This window comes from Mixophyes fleayi, chromosome 9, assembly GCF_038048845.1.
Source record: "Mixophyes fleayi isolate aMixFle1 chromosome 9, aMixFle1.hap1, whole genome shotgun sequence".
Taxonomy (NCBI): Eukaryota; Metazoa; Chordata; class Amphibia; order Anura; family Limnodynastidae; genus Mixophyes; species Mixophyes fleayi.
In genome coordinates, this window is record NC_134410.1 from 127,883,428 (window position 1) to 127,909,571 (window position 26,144).

Genomic DNA, 26,144 nt, shown 5'->3' on the forward strand with positions numbered 1-26,144 from the left:
AATATTATGGAAATGCCGGTTAGCCCCCTCAGTCAGGTATATATATTATGGGATATCAGTCCCCGTACTCCGGTCAGTCAGGTACATATTATGGGATATCAGTCCCCGTACTCCGGTCACTCAGGTACATATTATGGGATATCAGTCCCCGTACTCCGGTCAGTCAGGTACATATTATGGGATATCAGTCCCCGTACTCAGGTCACTCAGGTACATATTATGGGATATCAGTCCCCGTACTCCGGTCACTCAGGTACATATTATGGGATATCAGTCCCCGTACTCCGGTCACTCAGGTACATATTATGGGATATCAGTCCCCGTACTCCGATCAGTCAGATACATATTATGGGATATCAGTCCTCGTACTCCGGTCACTCAGGTATATATTATGGGATATCAGTCCCCGTACTCCGGTCAGTCAGGTACATATTATGGGATATCAGTCCCCGTACTCCGGTCAGTCAGGTACATATTATGGGATGTCAATCGCCTCAGTCCAGTTAGTCAGGTACATATTATGGGATATCAATCGCCTCAGTCCAGTTAGTCAGGTACATATTATGGGATATCAATCGCCTCAGTCCAGTTAGTCAGGTACATATTATGGGATGTCAGTCACCCGAGTCCGTTCAGTCAGGTACATATTATGGAATATGGATTAATCGCCTCAGTCCGGTACATGTTATGGAATATGGATTAGGCAGTCAGGTACATATTATGGGATGTTTGTTAGTTGCCTCAGTTCAGTCAGTCAGGTACGTATTATGGACTATCAGTCGCCTCTGTTCAGTCAGGTACATATTATGGGATTTCAGTCACCTCAGTCAGGTACATATAATGGGATATCAGTTGCCTCAGTCCAGTCAGTCAGGTACATATTATGGGATTTCAGTCACCTCAGTCAGGTACATATAATGGGATATCAGTTGCCTCAGTCCAGTCAGTCAGGTACGTATTATGGACTATCAGTCGCCTCTGGTCAGTCAGGTACAAATTATGGGATTTCAGTCACCTCAGTCAGGTACATATTATGGGATATCAGTCGCCTCAGTCCAGTCAGTCAGGTACATATTATGGGATATCAATCACCTCTGGTCAGTCAGGTACATATTATGGGATATCATTTGCCTCAGTCCAGTTAGTCAGGTAAATATTATGGAAATGCCGGTTAGCCCCCTCAGTCAGGTATATATATTATGGGATATCAGTCCCCGTACTCCGGTCAGTCAGGTACATATTATGGGATATCAGTCCCCGTACTCCGGTCACTCAGGTACATATTATGGGATATCAGTCCCCGTACTCCGGTCAGTCAGGTACATATTATGGGATATCAGTCCCCGTACTCCGGTCACTCAGGTACATATTATGGGATATCAGTCCCTGTACTCCGGTCACTCAGGTACATATTATGGGATATCAGTCCCCGTACTCCGGTCAGTCAGATACATATTATGGGATATCAGTCCCCGTACTCCGGTCACTCAGGTATATATTATGGGATATCAGTCCCCGTACTCCGGTCAGTCAGGTACATATTATGGGATATCAGTCCCCGTACTCCGGTCAGTCAGGTACATATTATGGGATGTCAATCGCCTCAGTCCAGTTAGTCAGGTACATATTATGGGATATCAATCGCCTCAGTCCAGTTAGTCAGGTACATATTATGGGATGTCAGTCACCCGAGTCCGTTCAGTCAGGTACATATTATGGAATATGGATTAATCGCCTCAGTCCGGTACATGTTATGGAATATGGATTAGGCAGTCAGGTACATATTATGGGATGTTTGTTAGTTGCCTCAGTTCAGTCAGTCAGGTACGTATTATGGACTATCAGTCGCCTCTGTTCAGTCAGGTACATATTATGGGATTTCAGTCACCTCAGTCAGGTACATATAATGGGATATCAGTTGCCTCAGTCCAGTCAGTCAGGTACATATTATGGGATTTCAGTCACCTCAGTCAGGTACATATAATGGGATATCAGTTGCCTCAGTCCAGTCAGTCAGGTACGTATTATGGACTATCAGTCGCCTCTGGTCAGTCAGGTACAAATTATGGGATTTCAGTCACCTCAGTCAGGTACATATTATGGGATATCAGTCGCTTCAGTCCAGTCAGTCAGGTACATATTATGGGATATCATTTGCCTCAGTCCAGTTAGTCAGGTAAATATTATGGGAATGCCGGTTAGCCCCCTCAGTCAGGTATATATATTATGGGATATCAGTCCCCGTACTCCGGTCAGTCAGGTACATATTATGGGATATCAGTCCCCGTACTCCGGTCAGTCAGGTACATATTATGGGATATCAGTCCCCGTACTCCGGTCACTCAGGTACATATTATGGGATGTCAGTCCCCGTACTCCGGTCAGTCAGGTACATATTATGGGATATCAGTCCCCGTACTCCGGTCAGTCAGGTACATATTATGGGATATCAGTCCCCGTACTCCGGTCAGTCAGGTACATATTATGGGATATCAGTCCCCGTACTCCGGTCAGTCAGGTACATATTATGGGATATCAGTCCCCGTACTCAGGTCACTCAGGTACATATTATGGGATATGAGTCCCCGTACTCCGGTCACTCAGGTACATATTATGGGATGTCAGTCTCCGTACTCAGGTCACTCAGGTACATATTATGGGATGTCAGTCCCCGTACTCCGGTCAGTCAGGTACATATTATGGGATGTCAGTCCCCGTACTCCGGTCAGTCAGGTACATATTATGGGATATCAGTCCCCGTACTCCGGTCAGTCAGGTACATATTATGGGATATCAGTCCCCGTACTCCGGTCAGTCAGGTACATATTATGGGATATCAGTCCCCGTACTCCGGTCACTCAGGTATATATTATGGGACATCAGTCGCCGTACTCCGGTCAGTCAGGTACATATTATGGGATATCAGTCCCCGTACTCCGGTCAGTCAGGTACATATTATGGGATGTCAGTCCCCGTACTCAGGTCACTCAGGTACATATTATGGGATATGAGTCCCCGTACTCCGGTCAGTCAGGTACATATTATGGGATATCAGTCCCCGTACTCCGGTCAGTCAGGTACATATTATGGGATATCAGTCCCCGTACTCCGGTCAGTCAGGTACATATTATGGGATATCAGTCCCCGTACTCCGGTCAGTCAGGTACATATTATGGGATATCAGTCCCCGTACTCCGGTCAGTCAGGTACATATTATGGGATATCAGTCCCCGTACTCCGGTCAGTCAGGTACATATTATGGGATATCAGTCCCCGTACTCCGGTCAGTCAGGTACATATTATGGGATATCAGTCCCCGTACTCCGGTCAGTCAGGTACATATTATGGGATATCAGTCCCCGTACTCCGGTCAGTCAGGTACATATTATGGGATATCAGTCCCCGTACTCCGGTCACTCAGGTACATATTATGGGATATCAGTCCCCGTACTCCGGTCAGTCAGGTACATATTATGGGACATCAGTCCCCGTACTCCGGTCACTCAGGTACATATTATGGGATATCAGTCCCCGTACTCCGGTCAGTCAGGTACATATTATGGGATATCAGTCCCCGTACTCCGGTCACTCAGGTACATATTATGGGATATCAGTCCCCGTACTCCGGTCAGTCAGGTACATATTATGGGATATCAGTCCCCGTACTCCGGTCAGTCAGGTACATATTATGGGATATCAGTCCCCGTACTCCGGTCACTCAGGTACATATTATGGGATATCAGTCCCCGTACTCCGGTCACTCAGGTACATATTATGGGATATCAGTCCCCGTACTCCGGTCAGTCAGGTACATATTATGGGATATCAGTCCCCGTACTCCGGTCAGTCAGGTACATATTATGGGACATCAGTCCCCGTACTCCGGTCACTCAGGTACATATTATGGGATATCAGTCCCCGTACTCCGGTCACTCAGGTACATATTATGGGATATCAGTCCCCGTACTCCGGTCACTCAGGTACATATTATGGGATATCAGTCCCCGTACTCCGGTCACTCAGGTACATATTATGGGATATCAGTCCCCGTACTCCGGTCACTCAGGTACATATTATGGGATATCAGTCCCCGTACTCCGGTCAGTCAGGTATATATATTATGGGATATCAGTCCCCGTACTCCGGTCAGTCAGGTACATATTATGGGACATCGGTCACCACAATCCGGTGACTTCGTCCGTTTGATCCAGATAGTAACATTGGCAGAAGCGCTCTCCCTATTTCCGCTTGTGATTGGCCCGGTTCAGCACGTGACACAACTTTCAGCCAATGAGTGGCAGCGCTGTGTCCGGAGCTCGCAACGGAGGGGCCGGAGATTCTCATTCAAATCACAGCAGCCAGAGAGCGGCTGGAGCGGCTCCCGGAGCCGGAGAGGGAGCCCGGGCTCGTCATCACCACACCCGGCCACCTGCTGACATGTCCCGGACACCGCTGTCCGCCCGCCCCCCACAGGAGGCTCACAGAGGGGGCTGAGGAGAGTCCCCCAACTCTGCGCACCCCAACCACACGGGAGCCCCAGTGTACTGGGCACTGTGCGGAGGAGCCCCCGTCTGACCGTCCCCCACCTGGCCGCCCCTCACAGGGCCACAGGAGAAGGGACACAGAGCCCCCCATCTGACCGCCCCCAAGGAGTAGAGGACACAGAGCCCCCCTCCCCCCCCATCTGACCCCCCAGAGGTGACGGGGGTGCTGACCCTGGGGTGTTGTGACAATGCCGGTGAGGAACAGGTACAACCTGGTGGATGATGGATGTGACTCCCGGGTCCCCCTGCACAATGAGGAAGCCTTCCAGCATGGCATCCACTTCCAGGCGAAGGTGACTTATCCCGGACTACTTACTGTCTCCCCTCAGCTGCTGCTCTCTTACTGTCACTGTCCCTTCAGCTGCTGCTCTCTTGCTGTCACTGTCCCTTCAGCTGCTGCTCTCTTGCTGTCACTGTCCCTTCAGCTGCTGCTCTCTTGCTGTCACTGTCCCTTCAGCTGCTGCTCTCTTGCTGTCACTCTCCCCTCAGCTGCTGCTCTCTTGCTGTCACTGTCCCCTCAGCTGCTGCTCTCTTGCTGTCACTGTCCCCTCAGCTGCTGCTCTCTTGCTGTCACTGTCCCTTCAGCTGCTGCTCTCTTGCTGTCACTGTCCCCTCAGCTGCTGCTCTCTTGCTGTCACTGTCCCTTCAGCTGCTGCTCTCTTGCTGTCACTGTCCCCTCAGCTGCTGCTCTCTTGCTGTCACTGTCCCTTCAGCTGCTGCTCTCTTGCTGTCACTCTCCCCTCAGCTGCTGCTCTCTTGCTGTCACTGTCCCTTCAGCTGCTGCTCTCTTGCTGTCACTGTCCCCTCAGCTGCTGCTCTCTTGCTGTCACTGTCCCTTCAGCTGCTGCTCTCTTACTGTCACTGTCCCCTCAGCTGCTGCTCTCTTGCTGTCACTGTCCCTTCAGCTGCTGCTCTCTTGCTGTCACTGTCCCCTCAGCTGCTGCTCTCTTGCTGTCACTGTCCCTTCAGCTGCTGCTCTCTTGCTGTCACTCTCCCCTCAGCTGCTGCTCTCTTGCTGTCACTGTCCCTTCAGCTGCTGCTCTCTTGCTGTCACTGTCCCCTCAGCTGCTGCTCTCTTGCTGTCACTGTCCCTTCAGCTGCTGCTCTCTTGCTGTCACTCTCCCCTCAGCTGCTGCTCTCTTGCTGTCACTGTCCCCTCAGCTGCTGCTCTCTTGCTGTCACTCTCCCCTCAGCTGCTGCTCTCTTGCTGTCACTGTCCCCTCAGCTGCTGCTCTCTTGCTGTCACTGTCCCCTCAGCTGCTGCTCTCTTGCTGTCACTCTCCCCTCAGCTGCTGCTCTCTTGCTGTCACTCTCCCCTCAGCTGCTGCTCTCTTGCTGTCACTCTCCCCCCTCAGCTGCTGCTCTCTTGCTGTCACTCTCCCCCCTCAGCTGCTGCTCTCTTGCTGTCACTCTCCCCCCTCAGCTGCTGCTCTCTTGCTGTCACTCTCCCCCCTCAGCTGCTGCTCTCTTGCTGTCACTCTCTCCCCCCCTCAGCTGCTGCTCTCTTGCTGTCACTGTCCCTTCAGCTGCTGCTCTCTTGCTGTCACTGTCCCTTCAGCTGCTGCTCTCTTACTGTCACTGTCCCCTCAGCTGCTGCTCTCTTGCTGTCACTCTCCCCCCTCAGCTGCTGCTCTCTTGTTGTCACTCTCCCCCCTCAGCTGCTGCTCTCTTGTTGTCACTCTCCCCTCAGCTGCTGCTCTCTTGTTGTCACTCTCCCCCCTCAGCTGCTGCTCTCTTGTTGTCACTCTCCCCCCTCAGCTGCTGCTCTCTTGCTGTCACTCTCCCCCCTCAGCTGCTGCTCTCTTGCTGTCACTCTCCCCCTCAGCTGCTGCTCTCTTGCTGTCACTCTCCCCCCTCGGCTGCTGCTCTCTTGCTGTCACTCTCCCCCCTCAGCTGCTGCTCTCTTGCTGTCACTCTCCCCCCTCAGCTGCTGCTCTCTTGCTGTCACTCTCTCCCCCCCTCAGCTGCTGCTCTCTTGCTGTCACTGTCCCTTCAGCTGCTGCTCTCTTGCTGTCACTGTCCCCTCAGCTGCTGCTCTCTTGCTGTCACTCTCCCCCCTCAGCTGCTGCTCTCTTGCTGTCACTCTCCCCCCTCAGCTGCTGCTCTCTTGTTGTCACTCTCCCCCCTCAGCTGCTGCTCTCTTGTTGTCACTCTCCCCCCTCAGCTGCTGCTCTCTTGTTGTCACTCTCCCCTCAGCTGTTGCTGTCACTCTCCCCCCTCAGCTGCTGCTCTCTTGCTGTCACTCTCCCCCCTCGGCTGCTGCTCTCTTGCTGTCACTCTCCCCCCTCAGCTGCTGCTCTCTTGTAGTCTCTGTAGCCCCTCATATGCTGCTGCTCTCTTACTTACTTTCTGTCTATTTCTACCCCCTGGCTGCTGCTCTCCTGCTGACTGGCTCACTCTCCTCCTGCTTCTTTCTTGCTGTCTGTTGGAAGAACTCTACTGTATATTGTGTAGGGGGTCTGCAGCTATCTCTTCCCACAGAATCTATATGGCAGTAATAATGGAATATGTGATGTAATTAGTACATTCTTCATTAATGGAGATTGATATAGTTAGTGCATTATCTACTAGTTAATGGAGATCACTATTGTGGATTGATTTTGCTTGGACTGTAACTTGCAAACAGCAATATATACAGTTGTTTTTTTTCCAATGTCGGTCTAATCTCCAGTTATTTCCCTGATGCTGAATGGAATTTACTTGCCTGATCATGTATTGAGTGAAAGATATACATAATATTGAACAATTGCCATATTTGTGGAAAATAACACACGGACACACTTTACTTTTCCTATAATCTGTGTGTAGGACTAATGGTTTGTTTAGTTTTGCCTTCAAATGTATTTTTGTCCCAGTTATTAATCACACAGTCATGGTAGACAGGTTGTGCAATGTACATGGTAACATTTGTTCTGAAAGAGATTTTTCCCACAGTAATCGCACATTTATCCATTGATTTATTGAAATATACATTTAATAGAATTTCAGTTGTTGCTATACATTTTGCTTACAGAACTGCTGGAGTATTAACGTGCGCGCAGGATCTGCGGGTGCGCTGGAGTGAAGGCCAACTGTCATTGTGCAGATTTGTGAAAAGGCGACATAGGCCCGTGCTTAGGATGAGAGTGATGCTGGGTGGCACTTGGATCACTTTATATTCCAGTATCATTTACTACTTGTGTATCTTGTAAATTGAACCATTCACTCCATTAGGGCTATGTTATTACCCATGTGTGTGTTATACATATGGGGTGCAGTATGGGGTTGGAACCATATAGCGTTAAAGTGGAATGGGGTGGCCTAGAAAGAGGAGCCATGGGGGCACCCCAAATGTAAACTTGGCTGTTACTTGATACATGTAAACAATTGGTGTAATGATTGAGCAAGGCTGACAGTGCTCTTTATCTCTCATAACCATCTGCTGAAAAGATGGTGACGCTACACTGTACAGATATCTGCCTACGGTGCCGGTTGTGAGTGCGTACACACTGCCACATTTGCTCGACATCGTTCCATCGTTGATCGTGACTTTTTAAGGAAGTTTGGAAAACCAAATCAACAGATGCGATGTGCTTTGGTACGATTAACCGTGATCATGGGAGAGTACCCACTCTTGCAATATCTGACCAAAACAGTCGTTTATTGTGCAATCTGCACGATAATTGCATAGATGTGCTTAAGACCACGTGTTCGTAAATAGTATTTTTGGTCTTTGAGGAATATTATACAGGACTTGTGGGTCTGCAAACAGTGACTGCACAGTGTTGGTGGCAGTTTGGTCCAGAGGACCGCCCCGTATTACTGAGCGGAGAGAGATTGCATCGCTGGCTAGATGAGATGATGAGATTGTGATAAGGATTTAAACAACTGATTTGTTAACGCTGTAACGCTATAATCACAATATGGTATGAAGTATGGAATGTGTACAGTTGGCAGATTCTGCTCTGAGTGCCGGGAAGGGGGGCGTCCTATACCTGCAGCGGGCACCGCTGACCCTAAAATACCTCATAATAAAAATACAAAAAAATGTTCATATGATTGACGATGATACAGATAAAGTTTGGATAATGGGAGTGGATTTTGTTCTTTACTCATCTTTCTGTTTTGAGGAGAGTTCTGTTTATTGCAGAGTTCTGCAGTAAAGTTAACTGAGTCCATATAGACTGATAACCGAACACTAGCTGCAGATTGTAAGCTCTTCTTCACAGAGATCTCTTTGTGAGTAAACGTAGATAACAGTACGGTGAATAATGGTTACATGAAATATACTGCACACTGTCATCTTGTGGGATGCTTACATACAAATGTGGGATTGGCTGTAAGTCCATTCATTTTTATTTTATTTTTTAATTTAAGTTGTGTGGATAAGGGTCACCCTCCTCAAAATTGTATTTAACTTGAGCTGTTATCTATTGTGTATAAAATGTTACACAAATAGAATTTACTGATCTATTGTTGGTATAAATGTCCGCAGATAGTAGATCAGCAGTTGTTGCTGCAGGACCTTTTTGGATCTTAAGTTGCACTGACTGCCGTGAACAACTCTAACTGGCTCATAGTGATCTCTACAGACGGGGGATGAGTGAGACTGAGTCCTTGTAGAGGCGCAATAGGGGGCTGCATCATCACAGATTCGCTAATACTGTTGTGTATAGATCAGAAAGACAGCAGCAGGCCGTTCGCATGATTTATAACTGCGCCCATAACATGAATCAGACGTTCTTTAATGCAAGGTGTTTCCATTAACCCTGAAAATCTACAGTTTGTGTAATGAATTATTTTTGATCACTCTGTTTACATAATTACACACCTATAGATCTATTCTAGTGACCATAAAACAGAATAACTGTGACTGCTGGGCACTGATTTATACCAGGGGGGCCATGTTGGGTAACTTGGAAGAGGCTGGACGGGGTGAGAGAAGCTGCTGATTTTCATGCACAGTGGTGTCCTAGAAGCTGAGTCACGATGGATATATCAGTGTAGGGACTTTCAGTGTGTTAGTTGGACTTTAACCGGCCTGAGCTGAAAGTAGGTTGCAGGTTATAAATGTTTCTGCACTATTATATACGCGAGAGAATAAATAGTGCACCTGTCGTCATGAATTAATGTTTCCTAATTAGTATATTCATGAGGACGTTTGTTGTGTTGTAGATGTCTAGTCTGTCCGGCCTTCCCTTTAGTCACTGATGATGTGGAGGGAAGACGAGGCTGTATCAGGGGTTCTACTGTATTTTCCTTCACGATAGACTCACAAGTTTGTGGCCTGTTTAACAGTAAATAACGTTTTTTGGCGTTTCCACTTGACCGAGGCCGTCTGTGCCACCGTGCGCTGCTAGGAGGCAGCCCCTGTGTCTGTATGGGGAAATTACATGTAAATTTCTCTCGCCTCTGTGTTGTGTCCGTTACAAATCCTTTCAAATCCCCAGGGAATAATAGGAGCTGCACAATCTGCCCGGGAAGGGTTGAATGAGAGAAATTCCAGACATCATTAAACCTTAATAACCTCCCTTTATAGATGTTCACCATCATATGCAGACAGCATATTAATATCTGAAGACAAAACCAGACCACGGCGTCTTCAGTAAGGAAGATCTAGGACAAGTAAAAAAAAAAAAAAAAGTTTTTATGGAACCTCTTTTAGTTGTCTCACCATATAACTGTTATACTGCAAACTTAGTTTTATATCTGTGTGTGTTGTTTACACTTTATGCAGTCTATCATGGCTCATTTTTAAGAGGAGTCCTAAAATTGTGTACGATTATAAACAGACCTTATGTTTGCCTTTTCGGATTGGGTTATCTGTATTATAGGGGTCTATTTAAGACACATCATATTTTTTAGTTATCCTTTGTTATCGCATTGATCAGAAATTAATATATAATGTATTTATTAACATTGTTCAGCCAGGGCAGCAGCTCAAATAGGAGCCTATCCCTGCCAATAGTTTATAGTAAAGTGATTTGTAACTGCGATCACTGTACTTACAGGTTCTGTGCAGAATTTGCGATGTGGACGAGCACAAAGCCCATGGTAGCCTAGTTTTTGTTCTTCCGGGAGATCCTGGGGGGCAGATGAAGTACAAGTGAGGAAAGGGGGGGGGGGGGGGGTAGGGTGTTATGAATCACATCATTTTGGCCCTGCTCCAGAGATGTGATTGCGTGCATTTGTCGCACGGGGTGGGGCCAGCCTATCCTGTCATTCAGGCTTCCACCGTGCCCCCTTCACTAATAAGTAGGTAGGATGCGGGAGAACAGCCTACTCTCCCAGGAGTCTGGGAGACCTATCTGGAATTCGGGAGTCTCCCGGACATTTTGGGAGAGTGGAGGGCTCCAGGGAGATCCCTCTCCTGCGATGTGCTAGGATAGAACGGCTTTAGCTGTCTAAATCAAGCTCAGAATTTCGAAGCTTGATAAATAGTGTATAATTGCTGTTAATTGTTCTGGGGGACGTGATCCTTAATGGTAACTATCATATGAAAATATTGTTCCTTGTTCAACCATAAGTCTGTTCTGGATTGTTTTCTGCTCTGCAATTAATTCTCTCTTCCGGATCGGTTCCATGTCGTCTCTGATTGTCATGCAGATGTGTAGTTTTCAGCCCTGTGATAGCTAATGACGTTCTCTGAATTATTGTCGGAGAAAGTACAAAGAGCAGTTCTGTCTGAAATAATCTATCGTGTCAAATGTAACACAGTCCAATGGAAGTGATTAATAATCTCACCCAGCACCTGTCAGAAGAAATTGTGTACGCTGACATTTATGGCTTATTCAGGAGAAGGTTTGGTTTGGGGTAGATAATATCCTGTGTATGGAACAGTTCCCCCATACTGGTCATTGTTTCCAGGAAGCCACAGCCTGCTCAGGGATGATTCAATATAATAGTAGTCATTTAATTAACAAAACCACTATGAATATGCTATTCCATTATCTGTCCTCTTAATTAAAGATGTAGGCGACCAATGACTTTCTGCCTGCTGTGGAACTATAAGTACCAGCACGCCCTGACAGTCTTTGTTCCACAGTGGGTGAAGAGTGCAATGCATCTATTAGTCGCTGCGTCATACCGAGCGCAGTGCGTAGATGGATGACAATTACATATACACAGTGTGAGGTTTAATGAAGAAAACATTTGTCTGGATAAACCGTTTGTGTTTATTTGGGTTTTCTTTTTCGTTTTATCTTGTTTGTGTAATGTTACCTTGTGCAATGCAATCATCATCATCATCATCAACATTTATTTATATAGAGTCGGCAGATTCCATGGACTACATTCTAATAATCTGCGCTAACCTGGAGGTTGTCTGTATCTTTGTGTGTATCCAGAATAACGGTGTTGTTGTTGTAAATGATATTACTACATAGGTGATCAATGATGTAGAGTGATACATTGTTCAGTAGTTTAAAAAATAACTTTATACCCACTTGCAGGAATGAGCAGGGAAACAAAAAGGGTCCCAGGAAGATGGGGTAAATAATACATCAGTATTTTATTGCAACCTTGCATTTAATTTCTGACCCTGCAAGTCATTGACTTGTTTGTTTTTCCCGGGGTAAATGAGTAAAGCTCACAATCTTTAAATAGAGGGGGGATATGTGAGCTGGAGAACTAATCTTAAGCCGCTATCTCTTGCTTGTGGGTAGTCATCCCGCTCACACGTATCCCCTCAGCCAGGGCGATGAAGGAAACTCGTTGTGTAACATCTGGGGAGGCACCTTAGGAGCGAATATTTCTAACTGGTAGTGTGTCTTAGGTAGGCTTGTTAATGTTGGGACCTCATCATTTGTTTTATAGCTCCACCAATTCCGGAGCGCTGTACAGAGAATATTTGTCACTGCCGCATTGGCGCTTATAGTCTAAATCCCGTAACCCACTGACAGACTAGAGTTAGGTATGTTAGCAGCCAATTAACCTACTAGTATGTTTTTGATGTGTGGAAAGAAACCCACACAGACACTGGGAGAATATACAAACCCTGCACAGATAGAGCCATGATCGGGAATCAAACTCACGACACCAATGCTGTGAGGTCATGGGCAGCACTTCTGCCTTTCTTGTCATTCCCTCTGTCCCCTCTCTCCTCTAAGCTGGACGTTTCTACTATATTAATGTCTTTTGGGAGATGGTGCCCCAGAAGTGTACATAGTACTTGCCCTATAAATGACAATATAACCTCCTCCTTCCTGCTACTAATACCTCTTTCTGTACGGCCAAGTATTCCGCTGGATTTTCTCCTGGTGACTGCACACCTGTAACTATAACACCAAAGTCTCTTCCTGTGTTATTGGTTACTTGGTGTTCTGTGAAGTTAGTGGAAGAATACCTGGTTATATTTGCAGCACTTGGCCTTGGGAAGCTGCAGCCTGGTTACATGTGTCTTTATATCCAGCAAACAGAGCCGAAGATGGAGGATTTACTGCAGGTCACACAAAGACCCTCCGTAACCCACGCACGGTTATTTCTGCCCAAGATGTATAAAAGCTACAACCTATATAAACACGGACAATGAGCTGTACTTGCCGATAAAGGTCGTTACAGATGTTGTTAGATGAGGCTGCAAAACTTTGTTCTTTTAGGTTTTTTTTCAGTTAAGAACGTGATATTTTCAACAAGTGGCCTATGGTGCCACAAACTCTTTTTTTTTGGGGGGGGGGGGGGGGGGCTTTGGATAACAAGAGCTTAGACCACCAGCATGAAGTAATAACACAGTAGGTTATTTCTGCCCCGGCTAAATCTGCAAAAGTTGGAAGTCGGGGCCATATGGTAGGAGAGTAAAATGTGTGAGCCCTGCGCAAAAATAAAAATAGGTTTGATGTATGGAAAATACATTATATTCATAGCTTATTAACATAGAAGATCATGCTGCGGATGACCAACATATTATATCGCATTACCAGCTTATTATATACCACATTACCAGCCCAAATGACCAGCATATTATGCCAGCCCTTAGCCCCCACAGCACTCCTCATACAGACTATTCAACATGTCCCACTCAGGGGCAGTTCACCTTGTACTAAGAGTGGTGTTTTTACTTCAGCCCAGGTTACCGAGATATAAATCAGTGGATCCTGAATTGGAGCATTTATTTTTGGGAGTTGAGTTCCCCCCCCCTGCGTTTTACTGGTTAGTGCAACCCCCTAAGCCCCCCCACTCCTTCCATCCTGCAGACCGGCATGCTGGTATTCACACATTAACCTGCTACATAGACTGTATAACTGCGCTCACTGTGTGACCTCACCAATCACACACTAACCTGCTACATAGACTGTGTGACTGCGCTCACTGTGTGACATCACCATCCAATCACACACTAACCTGCTACATAGACTGTGTGACTGCGCTGTGACATCACCATCCAATCACACACTAACCTGCTACATAGACTGTGTGACTGCGCTGTGACATCACCATCCAATCACACACTAACCTGCTACATAGACTGTGTGACTGCACTAACTTCAAAGGAGATTTGTGATTGTGCCATTTGGTCCTCTCCTCAAAAAACTAGATATGTCCAATGTTGCTTCCCAATTTGGCTACAGATCTGTCATTTGCTGAATTATCTGTTTTATACAGAGTGTGTCTAACTAAATACAATCACTGATCTGATTTTGACCAAATAGGATGGGGCAATTGTCTGCTAATTTTGTGCAAGCCCCTAAATCTCATCTTTCCCATTTAAACTGGAATATCTCCCTGAGTCAACTTTCCTTACCATAGAACTCATTGTCTTTCTTCCGCCCAGACTCCAATCCCACCATGACCTCTATTGTCATCAATAACACCACCATCTCCTCTGTCATCCAACTTCGCTGCCTGGGTGTCACCCTCGACTCCTCTCTCTCTTTTGCCCCCACATTCATTCCCTTGCCCAAACCTGTCGCTTCCAACTACGCAACATCGCCCACATCCGTCCCTTCCTCTCTCAGGAGGCCACCAAAACCATCATACACGCACTCATCATCTCCCGCCTCGATTATTGTAACCTCCTCCTCACTGGCCTCCCCCACTCCCGTCTCTCCCCCCTCCGCTCTATACTCAATGCGGCCGCAAGACTTCTCTTCCTCTCACGCCGCTCTTCCTCTGCCTCCCCTCTCTGCCTTGCCTTACACTGGCTCCCCTTCCCCTACAGAATCCTTTTCAAACTCCTCACCACCAATTACAAGGCTCTCTCTGTCTACTGCCCCTTACATCTGTAACCTCCTCTTCATTCACACTCCCGCCCGCTCCCTGTGCTCGGCCAACGACCGCCGCCTCTCCTCCACCCTTATCACCTCTTCCCACTCCAGAATCCAAAACTTTTCCCGTGCAGCCCACCTTCTCTGGAATGTCCTCCCTCGTTCCATCCGTCTCTTTCCTACTCTGTGCTCCTTCAATTGTGCACTGAAAACTCGCCTCTTCCTCAAAGCCTACCAACCATCTACTTAACCCCCATCTCCTCCCTTCTCTCCTCTTGCCTAAACTGGCTCCTCTTGTGCCTGGTCTGTTTACCCTCCCTTAGGATGTAAGCTCGTATGAGCAGGGCCCCCTCCCCTCCTGTCTCCATACCTGTTCTTCCGCTCCGTCTTTACTGCATATGACTGGCCGGAGTTTCTGAAGTATTGGTACTTTTTGTTCATTGTTCTGTATGGTTTCACCCTGTATAGTCTACTGTTAGTACTGTGTGCGGCGCTGCGGATACCTTGTGGCGCCTAACAAATAAATGATGGTGATAATAATAATAATTACATATTTGCTGCTGGATTTATTTATAGCGTTCTTTCTAAATTACAGCAGAAGAATGATGTGTTTAACTGGGGGCTAATAGTGACCGATGCTCTATCCCTGTCCTCTAGAATACATTAAATATATTGACTTTACCTTATTTCAAACCCCACAAACAGACTGATGCAGGAGCTGTTTATATGGGGAGTGCAGCAAGTAGTGCGACCTAATTGTCTGTTTCTGGTCTGTCGCATCTCACAGAGGCAGCTGTTTGAGTGCCCTCCTCAGAATAAGACCCACTACAACCATTGTTCTTGACCATCTGTTACTGTAGTGTGTTAATCTCTGGGGGGGGGGGGGGGGGGTGCGCCAGCCTCCCGTCTGGCTGAGCTGTGCCACGTTTAGCACACTTTCTTCTTGCTGAGGCCACTCATCACTGTCACATCTCTGGCACGCTCGGCCGGGATGCTCATCAATCCAGAGATAGCTGCATAATGTACTAAGCAGCGTCCTAATCCAGCCGCTCATCTGACTTCTAGTAAATGCAAATGGAGCAGATGTTTTTAAATAGAACTTAAAGGGCAAATAGAAAATCATGACGTTATGTAGCAGAACAGTCTGTATCTGGAGTAAAGACTATGAGCCTGATTCATTAAGCCACACAAAACAAAAGTTGTTTTTTTTTGTGTGTGGCTTTTTTTTGTTTGTTTTTTAAACGCACGTAAATTGAGCATACGCACGTCCGTATTCAATTACAAGCGGAGCCAAAGAAGACACCTCGTAACGTTATGGGTGTAGGTATGCTCGGCACTTACCGTATTAAGACAGATACGATACACCGCAGGATACGTCCAATTCGTATGTTCAATATAAAGTACCATCAGAAGAATAACAAATATTCAATTATTGTCACCTATTAATGAAATGGTCATTAAGAAAAAGCATTAGAAACATAAATGGTTATTGTACAATATTTTTTCCATGAAATACATTTATTAGGATGTTATTAATGTCTACTGTACATAAAATACATTGTTACAGTTGCTCCTGATTACAAACACATGTTCTAGCTGTATACACAGCCGTCATCACTAGTAATCAGCACTTATATCTGACCTGTAGCTGGTGCAAGTGACACGACAGAATAACACGCACCTTAGAGAGCTTGGATCGGCCTTGGCACGTCCTTGCTGTACGTTGACCATGTGCATACGTCCCTTACCCTCCATATTCTGCCGTTCACCTTGTTGGCTGACGAACGTGAATTGCATTCCTTGGTGTATGCGCATGCACAAAACAGAAACAGAGTACCAAAAACGCAAAATGTGCCACTTAAATGGACTTGCGTTCCTTAATGAATCGGGCCCTGTAGATCTATTTTAAATGGTAGTAAATTATTTTAAAAATGTAAGATCCCGATCCCATGTGCGGGGGCTGCAAAATTCTCATCTTAGAGCAAATCCCTCTTCTTTTTTTTTTTTGTTTTCTTTTGGCTGTTTAGCAGCTGCAGATGACTTGGACATAGGACAAATAATTTTATCTTCCAGGCATAAAGAAATCTGTAAGACAATCTGCACCTGAATGTAATCTGTTTTAACATGTCGGGTAAGTGTGCTGTACTGTACAGGAGGAGACGTCCCAAATCTCTCCAAATTGCGTTGTTGTTCTTATTTATTATTTATTATATAGCACCATCATATTACACAGCACTGTACAGAGAAGATTTAACCATTTGCATCAGCCCCTGTGACTTGGGAGCTTACAGTCTAAATGATGTAACACACGTGGACGCTAAGGGCAGCGTCTGAGCATCCTGTCACTCTAGAACTCGGTTACTTCATTTAGGTGCAGAATTGACAATAAATTACAGCAACCAATCAGACGCTGGATTTTATTGGTTAACTTGCAGTAAGTGATGAAAGCTACTTGCTGATTGTGTCTTCTGTTCTTCAAGGCAAATCTTAATTTTAGTGAATTAATCCTTCTGAGTTTGTTCCCGGAGTTTGTCATTCTGGATCGATGAAATTCATTGTTTAACATTGTATGAATTATTGTGTGTTAAGGACTTATTTCCATAAATATAGGAAACTTGCGGACGTTTGTAGGACCATCAATCAGGGAGAACGAATCCCCTCGTTATTCCTCGTGCTAAGGGGCCCCTACACTCTCATTGTGTTCGGATAATTAGAACATTTTAGACCTAACTGACTGATGTGTGTTGTGGCCCCTGTACACACTGATTTGCAATCATTCCTTATGTCCCCTGCTCATTTCTATATATCAGGGAGGAGGTGAGTGACCGTTATTATCAGAAAAGATAAATTCCTGGTGCTGAGAATACTGTTATCATTGACTTGTAATCTGCATTAAAATATACCGTATATACTCGAGTATAAATCGACCCGAATATAAGCCGAGGCACCTAATTTTACCTAAAAAAACTGGGAAAACTTATTGACTCGAGTATAAGCCTAGGGTGGGAAATGCAGCAGCTACTGGTAAATTTCAAAAATAAAAATAGAATTAACAGTTCCATTTTGATGACTTTTTATAGATGTTTTCATACTGTGTAACTTTACCTAGATTGCACCACATTAGGCTTATGGCTACCTGGTACACCATTATTATGCCAATTTGCTAATCAATGAGCTGTAGCCTATGTTCCAGGTTTGGGCTACCTTCAGCTCTCCAGTTCTTCTGGACCATAAGCAGCTGCCACAGGCTGAAACTTGTACAACAGGTGCTACAAGTTCTCTACACCTGATAAATGCCTCCATGACAGCTTACAGAATTCTGCCCTTAATAGTGTCTGGACATCATACATAAAGAGGGGACGTTATTATGAGACACAGGAATTGTTCTGTAATTCCTTTATAAAGTGTCTTCCTAAGTTTAGTTATACTGAGAGAGAACCATCTCTAGAGTAAATGGTAATGTAAATCCATACATTGCAGTCCCTTATCTGTATTCAATTGCAAAAAGAATGAATCCAAATAAAAGTGTGAGTGAATAAAGTTTGTTAAGCCCCCCCCCGTATAAGTAAGCGCTCCGTGCCTGGGGAATAAAGGATGATGTGTCCCAGGCACTGCACTCACCTTTTGGGTCTATCTGGAAGCCGCAGTTGCAGTGAAAGGTGGACATTTTCCTGGCAGCACCCGGAGCCCAAGACGCAGACGATCAGGCACAGCAGTCTGCAACAGGACCCGGGAGAACTTCTGCGCATGCGCAGTCTAATGCCAGGCAGCGTCTGAGTGAGTGCTCAGCTCTTCCTGCACCACCCACCTTGCCCGCTCTGCTGCAGCCTGCCTTGCACTAAGTACGGCACCTTCTCTCTCCACTAGGGATGCCGCTCAGCTACCTCACCCCAAGCATCACTCGAGTATAAGCCGAGGGGGGCTTTTTCAGCACAAAAAATGTGCTGAAAAACTCGGTTTATACTCGAGTATATACGGTAAGTTCCGTTAAAGGCTGGGGCACTGAGCTGGAGAACTTCTATGCGGTACATGATACAGGAATCAGGATCTGTTACTCCTGGTAAATGACATAAATGGCATTTCTTATCTGTTCGCTCCCTGCTATAGGTTTATAATATCCCCTGTGGGCTATATTTGAATTTAAAGCTTCATAGCAACTTCCAAAGATCTTTAGTATATACATTAAGGGGCTCAAGTTACTAAAAGTTCTAACAAGGAAAAGAGATGTTGCCCATAGCAACCATTCAGATTGCAGCTGTCATTTCTTAGAATGTACTAGATAAATGAGATATAATTTGGTTGCTATGGGCAGCACCTCCTCTTTTTTGTTAGAACAAGAGGCGAGGCCGCTGTTTATGAACTATATACTGATGACAATATGAAGTATAGTATATACATTGCTCTATAACTCTAATATTGCTGACCGAGAGATCTGGACAATTAAGCCATGTCCCCAATTCATCCACATTCCCTTTCCTGTGAGTCTGCCCCTCTCCATTTTCACTGCCAGGTATTGGGACCATCCTTTGAAAATCAGGGGGTATATTTACTAAACTTCGGGTTTGAAAAACTGGAGATGTTGCCTATAGCAACCAATAAATTTATACTTAGCATTTATTTAATACTTTCTACAAAATGACAGCTAGAATCTGGTTGCTATAGGCCACTTTTTCAAACCCACAGTTTAGGAAATATACCTCCAGGACCATAGTCTTACCTCTGGAGAAAAGTACCACTGTTATTATAGAGCGGTTTCCCATTATATGGAAGTTAGTATCAGTATGTGGTCATTTTTAAATCTTTTTGTACTTTTCAGTTTCTTTGTTAGAATTTTACATTTCATGATTTGTCACAAAACTTCTCTTTAATCTGCAACCTTCTGTGGACAGCGTCTTGTCACTGATTACACCGCTTCATCGACCTAGGTAACATTGAGACCTGCAGGTTATAGAAGGCTAAAATGATCGTGAGGAAGCTCTCCGGCCTGTGGAAGCCATATCCATCTGAAACCGCGCAATGCCCGAAGCCCATGTTCCTCCAGTTTCACAACGGGAGAGGATGGTGTAGGGAGCAGGACATCTACACTGCATGGATCTTCTGATTTTTCGCCACGGGAAAGCGCCAGGGCTCATACCCATGGGCGTTAAAATAAAGCACGTCTATCACGTGTCGCCAAACTCCATAACCGCTCTCTGATGCTTGAGTGTAGGTTGCCTGGAGAACTGCGCGTAAAGAGCACATCCACCACTCTCCGGCTAAGCCCTACATTACCGTGGTAACACGTGGGGATTAGAAGTAAAATAGTTTTTGGTAGTCGATTCTTCTTGGTGATAATTGTATTTGGAGTGCCATCAATATTTTTTTGCAGCCCTATCACACAAATTGGGTGCCAACCTACTCAAACTAACGTACATATAACATTTCAGTGGAAACTAGGTGCTAAACTCTTATAGGTAACAAACACTGGTAAAAACTTGAGTTGAGAGGTGGACTCTATTCGTCTTTATTCTCTGTAAGATAGAGTTTAGTGCCTTATATCCACTGAAATTTTATATTCATGATAAAATACTGACTTTATCCGTCGGCTCAGATGTTGGACGCCAACGTTGTATTTTCTTGCTATTGGAGTAAATCTTATTTTTTTCTATATAATGAGCTTTTGATTGCTGAAAACTAAGACCAAACAAGTCAAGGGCATGTAGAAGCTTTTATCTCCGAGCACTTGCATGATGAATAGAGGACTGATGGTCTCCTTGTGCCTTAATGCTATTTACGTACAGAGGATTGAATAGAATCTCATTCCTTATTTGCGTATTTTTTTTCCAACAACCATTAACGTCTACATGGAAACCAATCAATATCGCAATTCAGCTTCTCATGTCCTGGAAGAATGCGTACTTATGGAACAAACAAGCAGCTCCAGATGTTGAGATGCAGAAGCTAGAGCCAAAGATGAATAAATTAGAAGATTATGCAGATCCTGCAAGATGACAGAGTTGCACTTGGCCCGGTCTCCGTGTTATGATAAACAGGTTCTGTGCCACAGCTTCCAAATGTAGAGTCTGCGATTTTTAAGTTTTATTTAAAATTTAGGCCAGCAAATGTTCCCGGCAATGACTCTTTTTCAAACATCCATCTAACTGCATTGTCTGTCTGCATTTTGTAACATTACAACGGCAAATTCTGGCACTAGCGATAGATTGTGAATCCAGGTCCCTCTTCCTGGAACACGTACACGCTAATGTGTAATTACACAATTTCAGACTAGACAGATCATCATCTTTTATATAGCGCTTCTAATTCCGTAGGGCTGTACAGAGAACTCATTCACATCAGTCCCCTACCATACACACACACAGACCGAGAGAGACTAAGGGCAATTTATTAGCAGCCAATTAACCTACCAGTATGTTTTTGGAGTGTGGGAGGAAACCGGAGCACCCGGAGGAAACCCACGCAAACACGGGGAGAACATACAAACTCCACACAGAATTCAAACTCATAATCCCAGTGCTGTGAGACCGAAGTGCTAACTACTGAGCCACCGTGCTGCCCACAGATGTGACCAGTTTGGTGACTTACTGAAAGTGGATGGACCTATTGGCCACAAAATGGGACAAATTGACTATTTAAAAAAAAAAAAAAAAAAGGGAGACAGAAAAATAGCGTTCCAGCTCGTATCCATCACCATGCACATTTCGAGATTCCTCCGGCTCCGCGCCCTTTAGAAAGTGCAAAAGATCCACCTCATAACGGGGGGCGAACATGCGCGTGTCTGGAGAGCTGCATGAGCCGTATTTGCGTGTACACACCTTTACTGTACTCGCTCAATGTTAGAACACCCCTTCCCAACTCCCCAGGCACAGCTGGGCGTCGGTGCCAGAATCGCACTGGCACACACACCTGTGCCCTTTCTGGGCATGCGCAGAATGATTTTGCACAAGGTCTGCACAAACAGACGTCTGCCCGTCCCATTCTCTCAGGGTTTGTGTTGTATATTTTGTTGGATGACAGATCGTCCTCATAAGCACAGCTCCCTTTTATCTAAACCGTAGATTGTTATCGCTGCCTCGTGTTTTACTCTGCTGCAAATGAAGATTAAGCTGCAACATATCTCCCTTAACAGAGCCATCCTAAACCATTTTTAGTTCTCGGCTATTATATATTTGTCACAAGCACCTTGGAGGGGGATTAACATTGCATCTTCCAAGATCATTTCTCAACCCAGGCTGGATTACCACACAGACAAAGCCTCTATTGATCATTTCCTCTTTACCCCCCCCCCCCCCCCCCCTCCTATATAGCCTGAAAAATGTTGATTTGTCTGAGTCTTCTTTGTAATCTCCATGCAGCTTGCTGAGCACAATGACATCAATCCTTCATTATATGAGCTCAAATTTCTCCAATTCCCCGTACTGGTAAGATCTGCCATAAAAGCTTGTGATGAACGAACATTCCAGTACGATTACTCAATGTCGTATGGCGGGGGGTGAGGGGTGGGGAAACTTGGGGTATTTCCATTTTTATAGATCAACAAAAAATGAGAACTGCAGGCGATTTAAAAAAAGAAATGTAAAAAGCACCCCACCCCTAAAATGAATGTTAACAATATTATTTAAAAGCCTTGTGTAAGCCGAAAAATACATATTTTTAATGACTTGTATTAATTTTTCGAGAAATATTTACTAAACCCTATGGGTACTGGATGTTTTCAACCTTTATTCTTTTAAAGGGCAACTAAATGCCGAACTGAAGTTTCCATATTTAAAGCATATAAATCTCCTAGATCAGTATTATCCTGCGCGTCCACCGCTGCTTTGTTACAAAGTAAACTGGGGATTAAGCAACTGCTCGTTGCTGAAATCACAATGGACTTGGTGCGCTCAGCCCCTGGGTATGAATCCACCAGTCTGCAGTCTGTTACCTTACGTACCCCCCCAAACGCAACAGTTCAATGAATCTCCATCAATTATCTTTTCACTGAAGGATTTGTACAGACAGACAGGGTCTGATTAAGGGTTCAGGCTGCCCTAGGCTAATACGTTCATAGCGCCAGCTCGCTTTCCATGCCAGGCTAATATGCGTTAGGTAAGAATAAACTGGTCTTTAATTTAAAATCCGGCTACCTTCACTAATGTTTATGTTCACGTGTTTTTTTGAAACTCTGCTCCTCTAGGCTTTATAAAAGGGTGACGCAGGGCCGGTGCTAGGGTCCACGGCGCCCTAGGCATTTTTAAAAAATCACCACTGCCGCCTCTCTGCTCCGTCTCCTCCCCTCCACTCACTGACACTAGTAAGTGGAGGGGAGGAGACGGAGCAGAGAGGCAACGGTGGTGACAAAATAGCCTCTTTCCCCCCCTACCTGTCCATCTGAATGCTGTGTGGCGGCCGTGACAGGTATGGTCAGCGGTCGCCACACAGTTTTAAAGTATTTCAGAATTCTGTGGCGCCCTCCAGAGCCTGGCGCCCTAGGCAAGTGCCTAACCTTGCCTAATGGGAGCGCCGGGCCTGGGGTCACGGCGATCGTTGTACCTCTATACAGATCTGATCGTAATGAAAACAAAATGAGTAACAGAGACAGACGAGCGCTCTGAGGGTGACTGCGCCTGTTGTTACCTTGGTCTCTCCTACTCACTTATCCTCAAGCACCCACCCAAGGATGACTCATTGTCTTCAGCCTCTACCATGGAAATACGTAAAGATTAAAACCTTACTACGTTTTTCTTTCAGGTCTTTTTACTTTACAGAACTATTCTGTTCTGTTTTAAAATGCATTTCAGTTTACACCTCTCCCTGCCACAATTTTTGCATCCTCAAAAATGTTTGCACCATCTTCCCAAAAGTCTTGCACCCTAGGCTGCAACCTAGTTGGCCTATTTCATAATCAGGCCCTGCGTACAGAGCATTTTAGCTCACTAAATTATGGTTGGTCAATCTCCTCTTGTACAGATATTGAAAATCTTAGCTGATCATATTTCTGAACCATAGTGTGTGTGCAACAGACGTAATGGTACGTGTGTGTGTGTGTGTGTTCGTCTTCACAGACCCGCCAGCCGTCACTCAATCTTTATCTGAGAAATATTATCTTCGATATTTGTTTGTAGCAGTTATCAGAATGCAGGTCCTGTGGGGGGCGGAGGGGCAGCCTGCGGTGACATCACAGCTCTGAGACCAGTGATTGTATCAATAAACTACAACTCCCATCATCCATTGCAAACCTGCATCCAGTAGCAGCACCAAACACTACCTGTCTCTGCTCCCTGATATGACCAAGGTTGGAGCAGCGGGTGATAGAATCCAGCAGAGAGCAGACAGTTGCAGACAAGGTAACACAAAATGGAATATGTTATCCAGAGCAACCAAACTAAACCGTATCACTACCCAGGAGGACAGTCAGTGCTGCCTCTGCTATAGCTCCCAGCTGCCATGTTATGTTGGCAGATATGTATGTTTTAGACCGAATGGATTTTAATAGCAAGAACTTGTTTGAAAGTAGAAAAGTCCTTTTTAAAGGAAATATTGTCCCTAGTCAGTAATAGAACAGCGCCCCCCGGTGCCTAAATACCTGTTGACAGTATTCACTGGCACAATCCTTGTACATATTACTTCTAGTGGGGTAACCTAATTTTCTTTTCTTTTTTTATAGTACATTGGGAGTCTGGATGTGCCAAGACCGAACAGCCGGGTAGAAATTGTGGCAGCTATGAGAAGAATCCGGGTAAGTCTAGTTTATTTTTGTATGGATTTTTTTGCATGTAATATGGAAATTATGTGGTTTACAGGTAGTTTTTCATCATAATCTGAAGAGTTCCCGTTGGCCTTATACTGGGCCTCCTGTCTGCACTCCTCCCCAGTAGAGGTCGTTCTCATCTGGGTTGTGTGGTAGAGAAGAGTCAAAACTGCACTTAGGAGGAAACCGTAATGTGTACTATAGACCATCGTTGTTTAAAGGGATTCTCCATTGATTGTTTCTGCATGTGTTAGATGTGTTATGTATGTGAATTCTACTCGATCCCAAAAGTTTACTTTATTATTATTATTCACCTCTTGTGATTGCTCCACCTGATCATTTACCCCTCCCCCTCGTTCCTACTGGCTTTCATCTGGGTCTGTGAGAAGAACCGATGGACTATATGGTGCAATCCTAAGGGCTAGGATAGGGAGAAACTTAGATAAATTTGCCCTACCACCTACTAGGTCATTTTTACCGTGATTGGGCATTCACTATACTTGCTGACTCCCTCTGCTGGATCCTGTTTGATCCCGGTAGCATCTGAAGAGAGCCTGGGATGCCAGGAGTCAGGTGTCAATGATTTCTACCTACACCACAATTTTGCCTAAGAACACAGCCATGAATAAAGAATGGTACCAAAACATCCTCCAAGAGCAACTTCTCCCAACCATCCAAGAACAGTTTGGTGATGAACAATGCCCTTTCCAGCATGATGGAGCACCTTGCCATAAGGCAAAAGTGATAACTAAGCGGCTCTGGGATCAAAACATCAAAATTTTGGGTCCATGACCAGGAAACTCCCCAGACCTTAATCCCATTGAGAACTTGTGGTCAATCTTCAAGAGCCGGGTGGAAAAACAAAAACCCACAAATTCTGACAAACTCCAAGCACTGATTAAGTAAAAATGGGCGGCCATCAGTCAGTGTGTGGCCCAGAAGTTGATTGACAGCATGCCAGGGCGAATTGCAGAGGTCTTCGAAAAGAAGGGTCAACACTGCAAATATTGACTCTTTGCATAAACTTAATGCAATTGTCAATCAAAGCCTTTGACACTTATGAAATGCTTGTAATGTTACTTCAGTATACCATAGCAACATCTGACAAAAGGTCTAAAAACAATGAAGCAACAAACTATGTGAAAACCAATACATTTGTCATTCTCAAAACTTTTGGCCATGACTGTATGCTGCAACAATGTAAAAGATTTTACACTTCCATGTAGTGGACGGACGTTGCTCATAGAACAGGTCGGGATCTGCAGAGATACATCTATAAAATCTTTATGGGAGGTAATAAATTATGACTTAGTCCCAGCATTACGGCAGCCAAGCACCATATACAGCTGTCCCGGGCTAGATAAAATGTTCCTGTGACTGTGTTTTCTTACATGAGTGTCTGGGTTGTGAACAGACTTCAGTTTGCTGTTCCACATAAGCTCTGTGTTTCTTGGCCTTCGGTGTTGATTTGACAGCCTTTGTTATGAGAGGTGACAGCTACGCGGAAGGAAGGTGCCCTGACGTGAAGACAGTCCTCACCAGGGATTATTCTGGACAATTTCATTGTCAAATCCCAGCTGTGCAGTTCACAAGGTTCCGTCTGCAAAGCCTTATATTGCTGCACTGAATCTATTGAATGTTTCTTCTGAATGTTAGTTCGGCAGCTTTTCCTATATTAAGGGGGAACCA

The 26,144-nt window shown here is 45.2% G+C and overlaps 1 protein-coding gene across 2 annotated transcripts in view; it reads left to right on the top strand.

Annotated features, from left to right (window-relative positions):
* The first annotated feature begins 4,337 nt into the window (after positions 1-4,337).
* Positions 4,338-26,144, top strand: part of LOC142101313 (carboxyl-terminal PDZ ligand of neuronal nitric oxide synthase protein-like) — a 90,008-nt gene continuing 68,201 nt past the window's right edge. Inside the window, exons 1-2 of one of the 2 annotated variants that reach the window (XM_075185686.1) lie at positions 4,338-4,837; positions 24,372-24,443. In XM_075185686.1, the coding sequence (XP_075041787.1) occupies positions 4,733-4,837; positions 24,372-24,443 (177 nt within the window). In that variant the 5' untranslated portion in view covers positions 4,338-4,732. The remainder of the gene's footprint in view (positions 4,838-24,371; positions 24,444-26,144) is intronic. The other variant, XM_075185687.1, reaches the window with a different exon arrangement.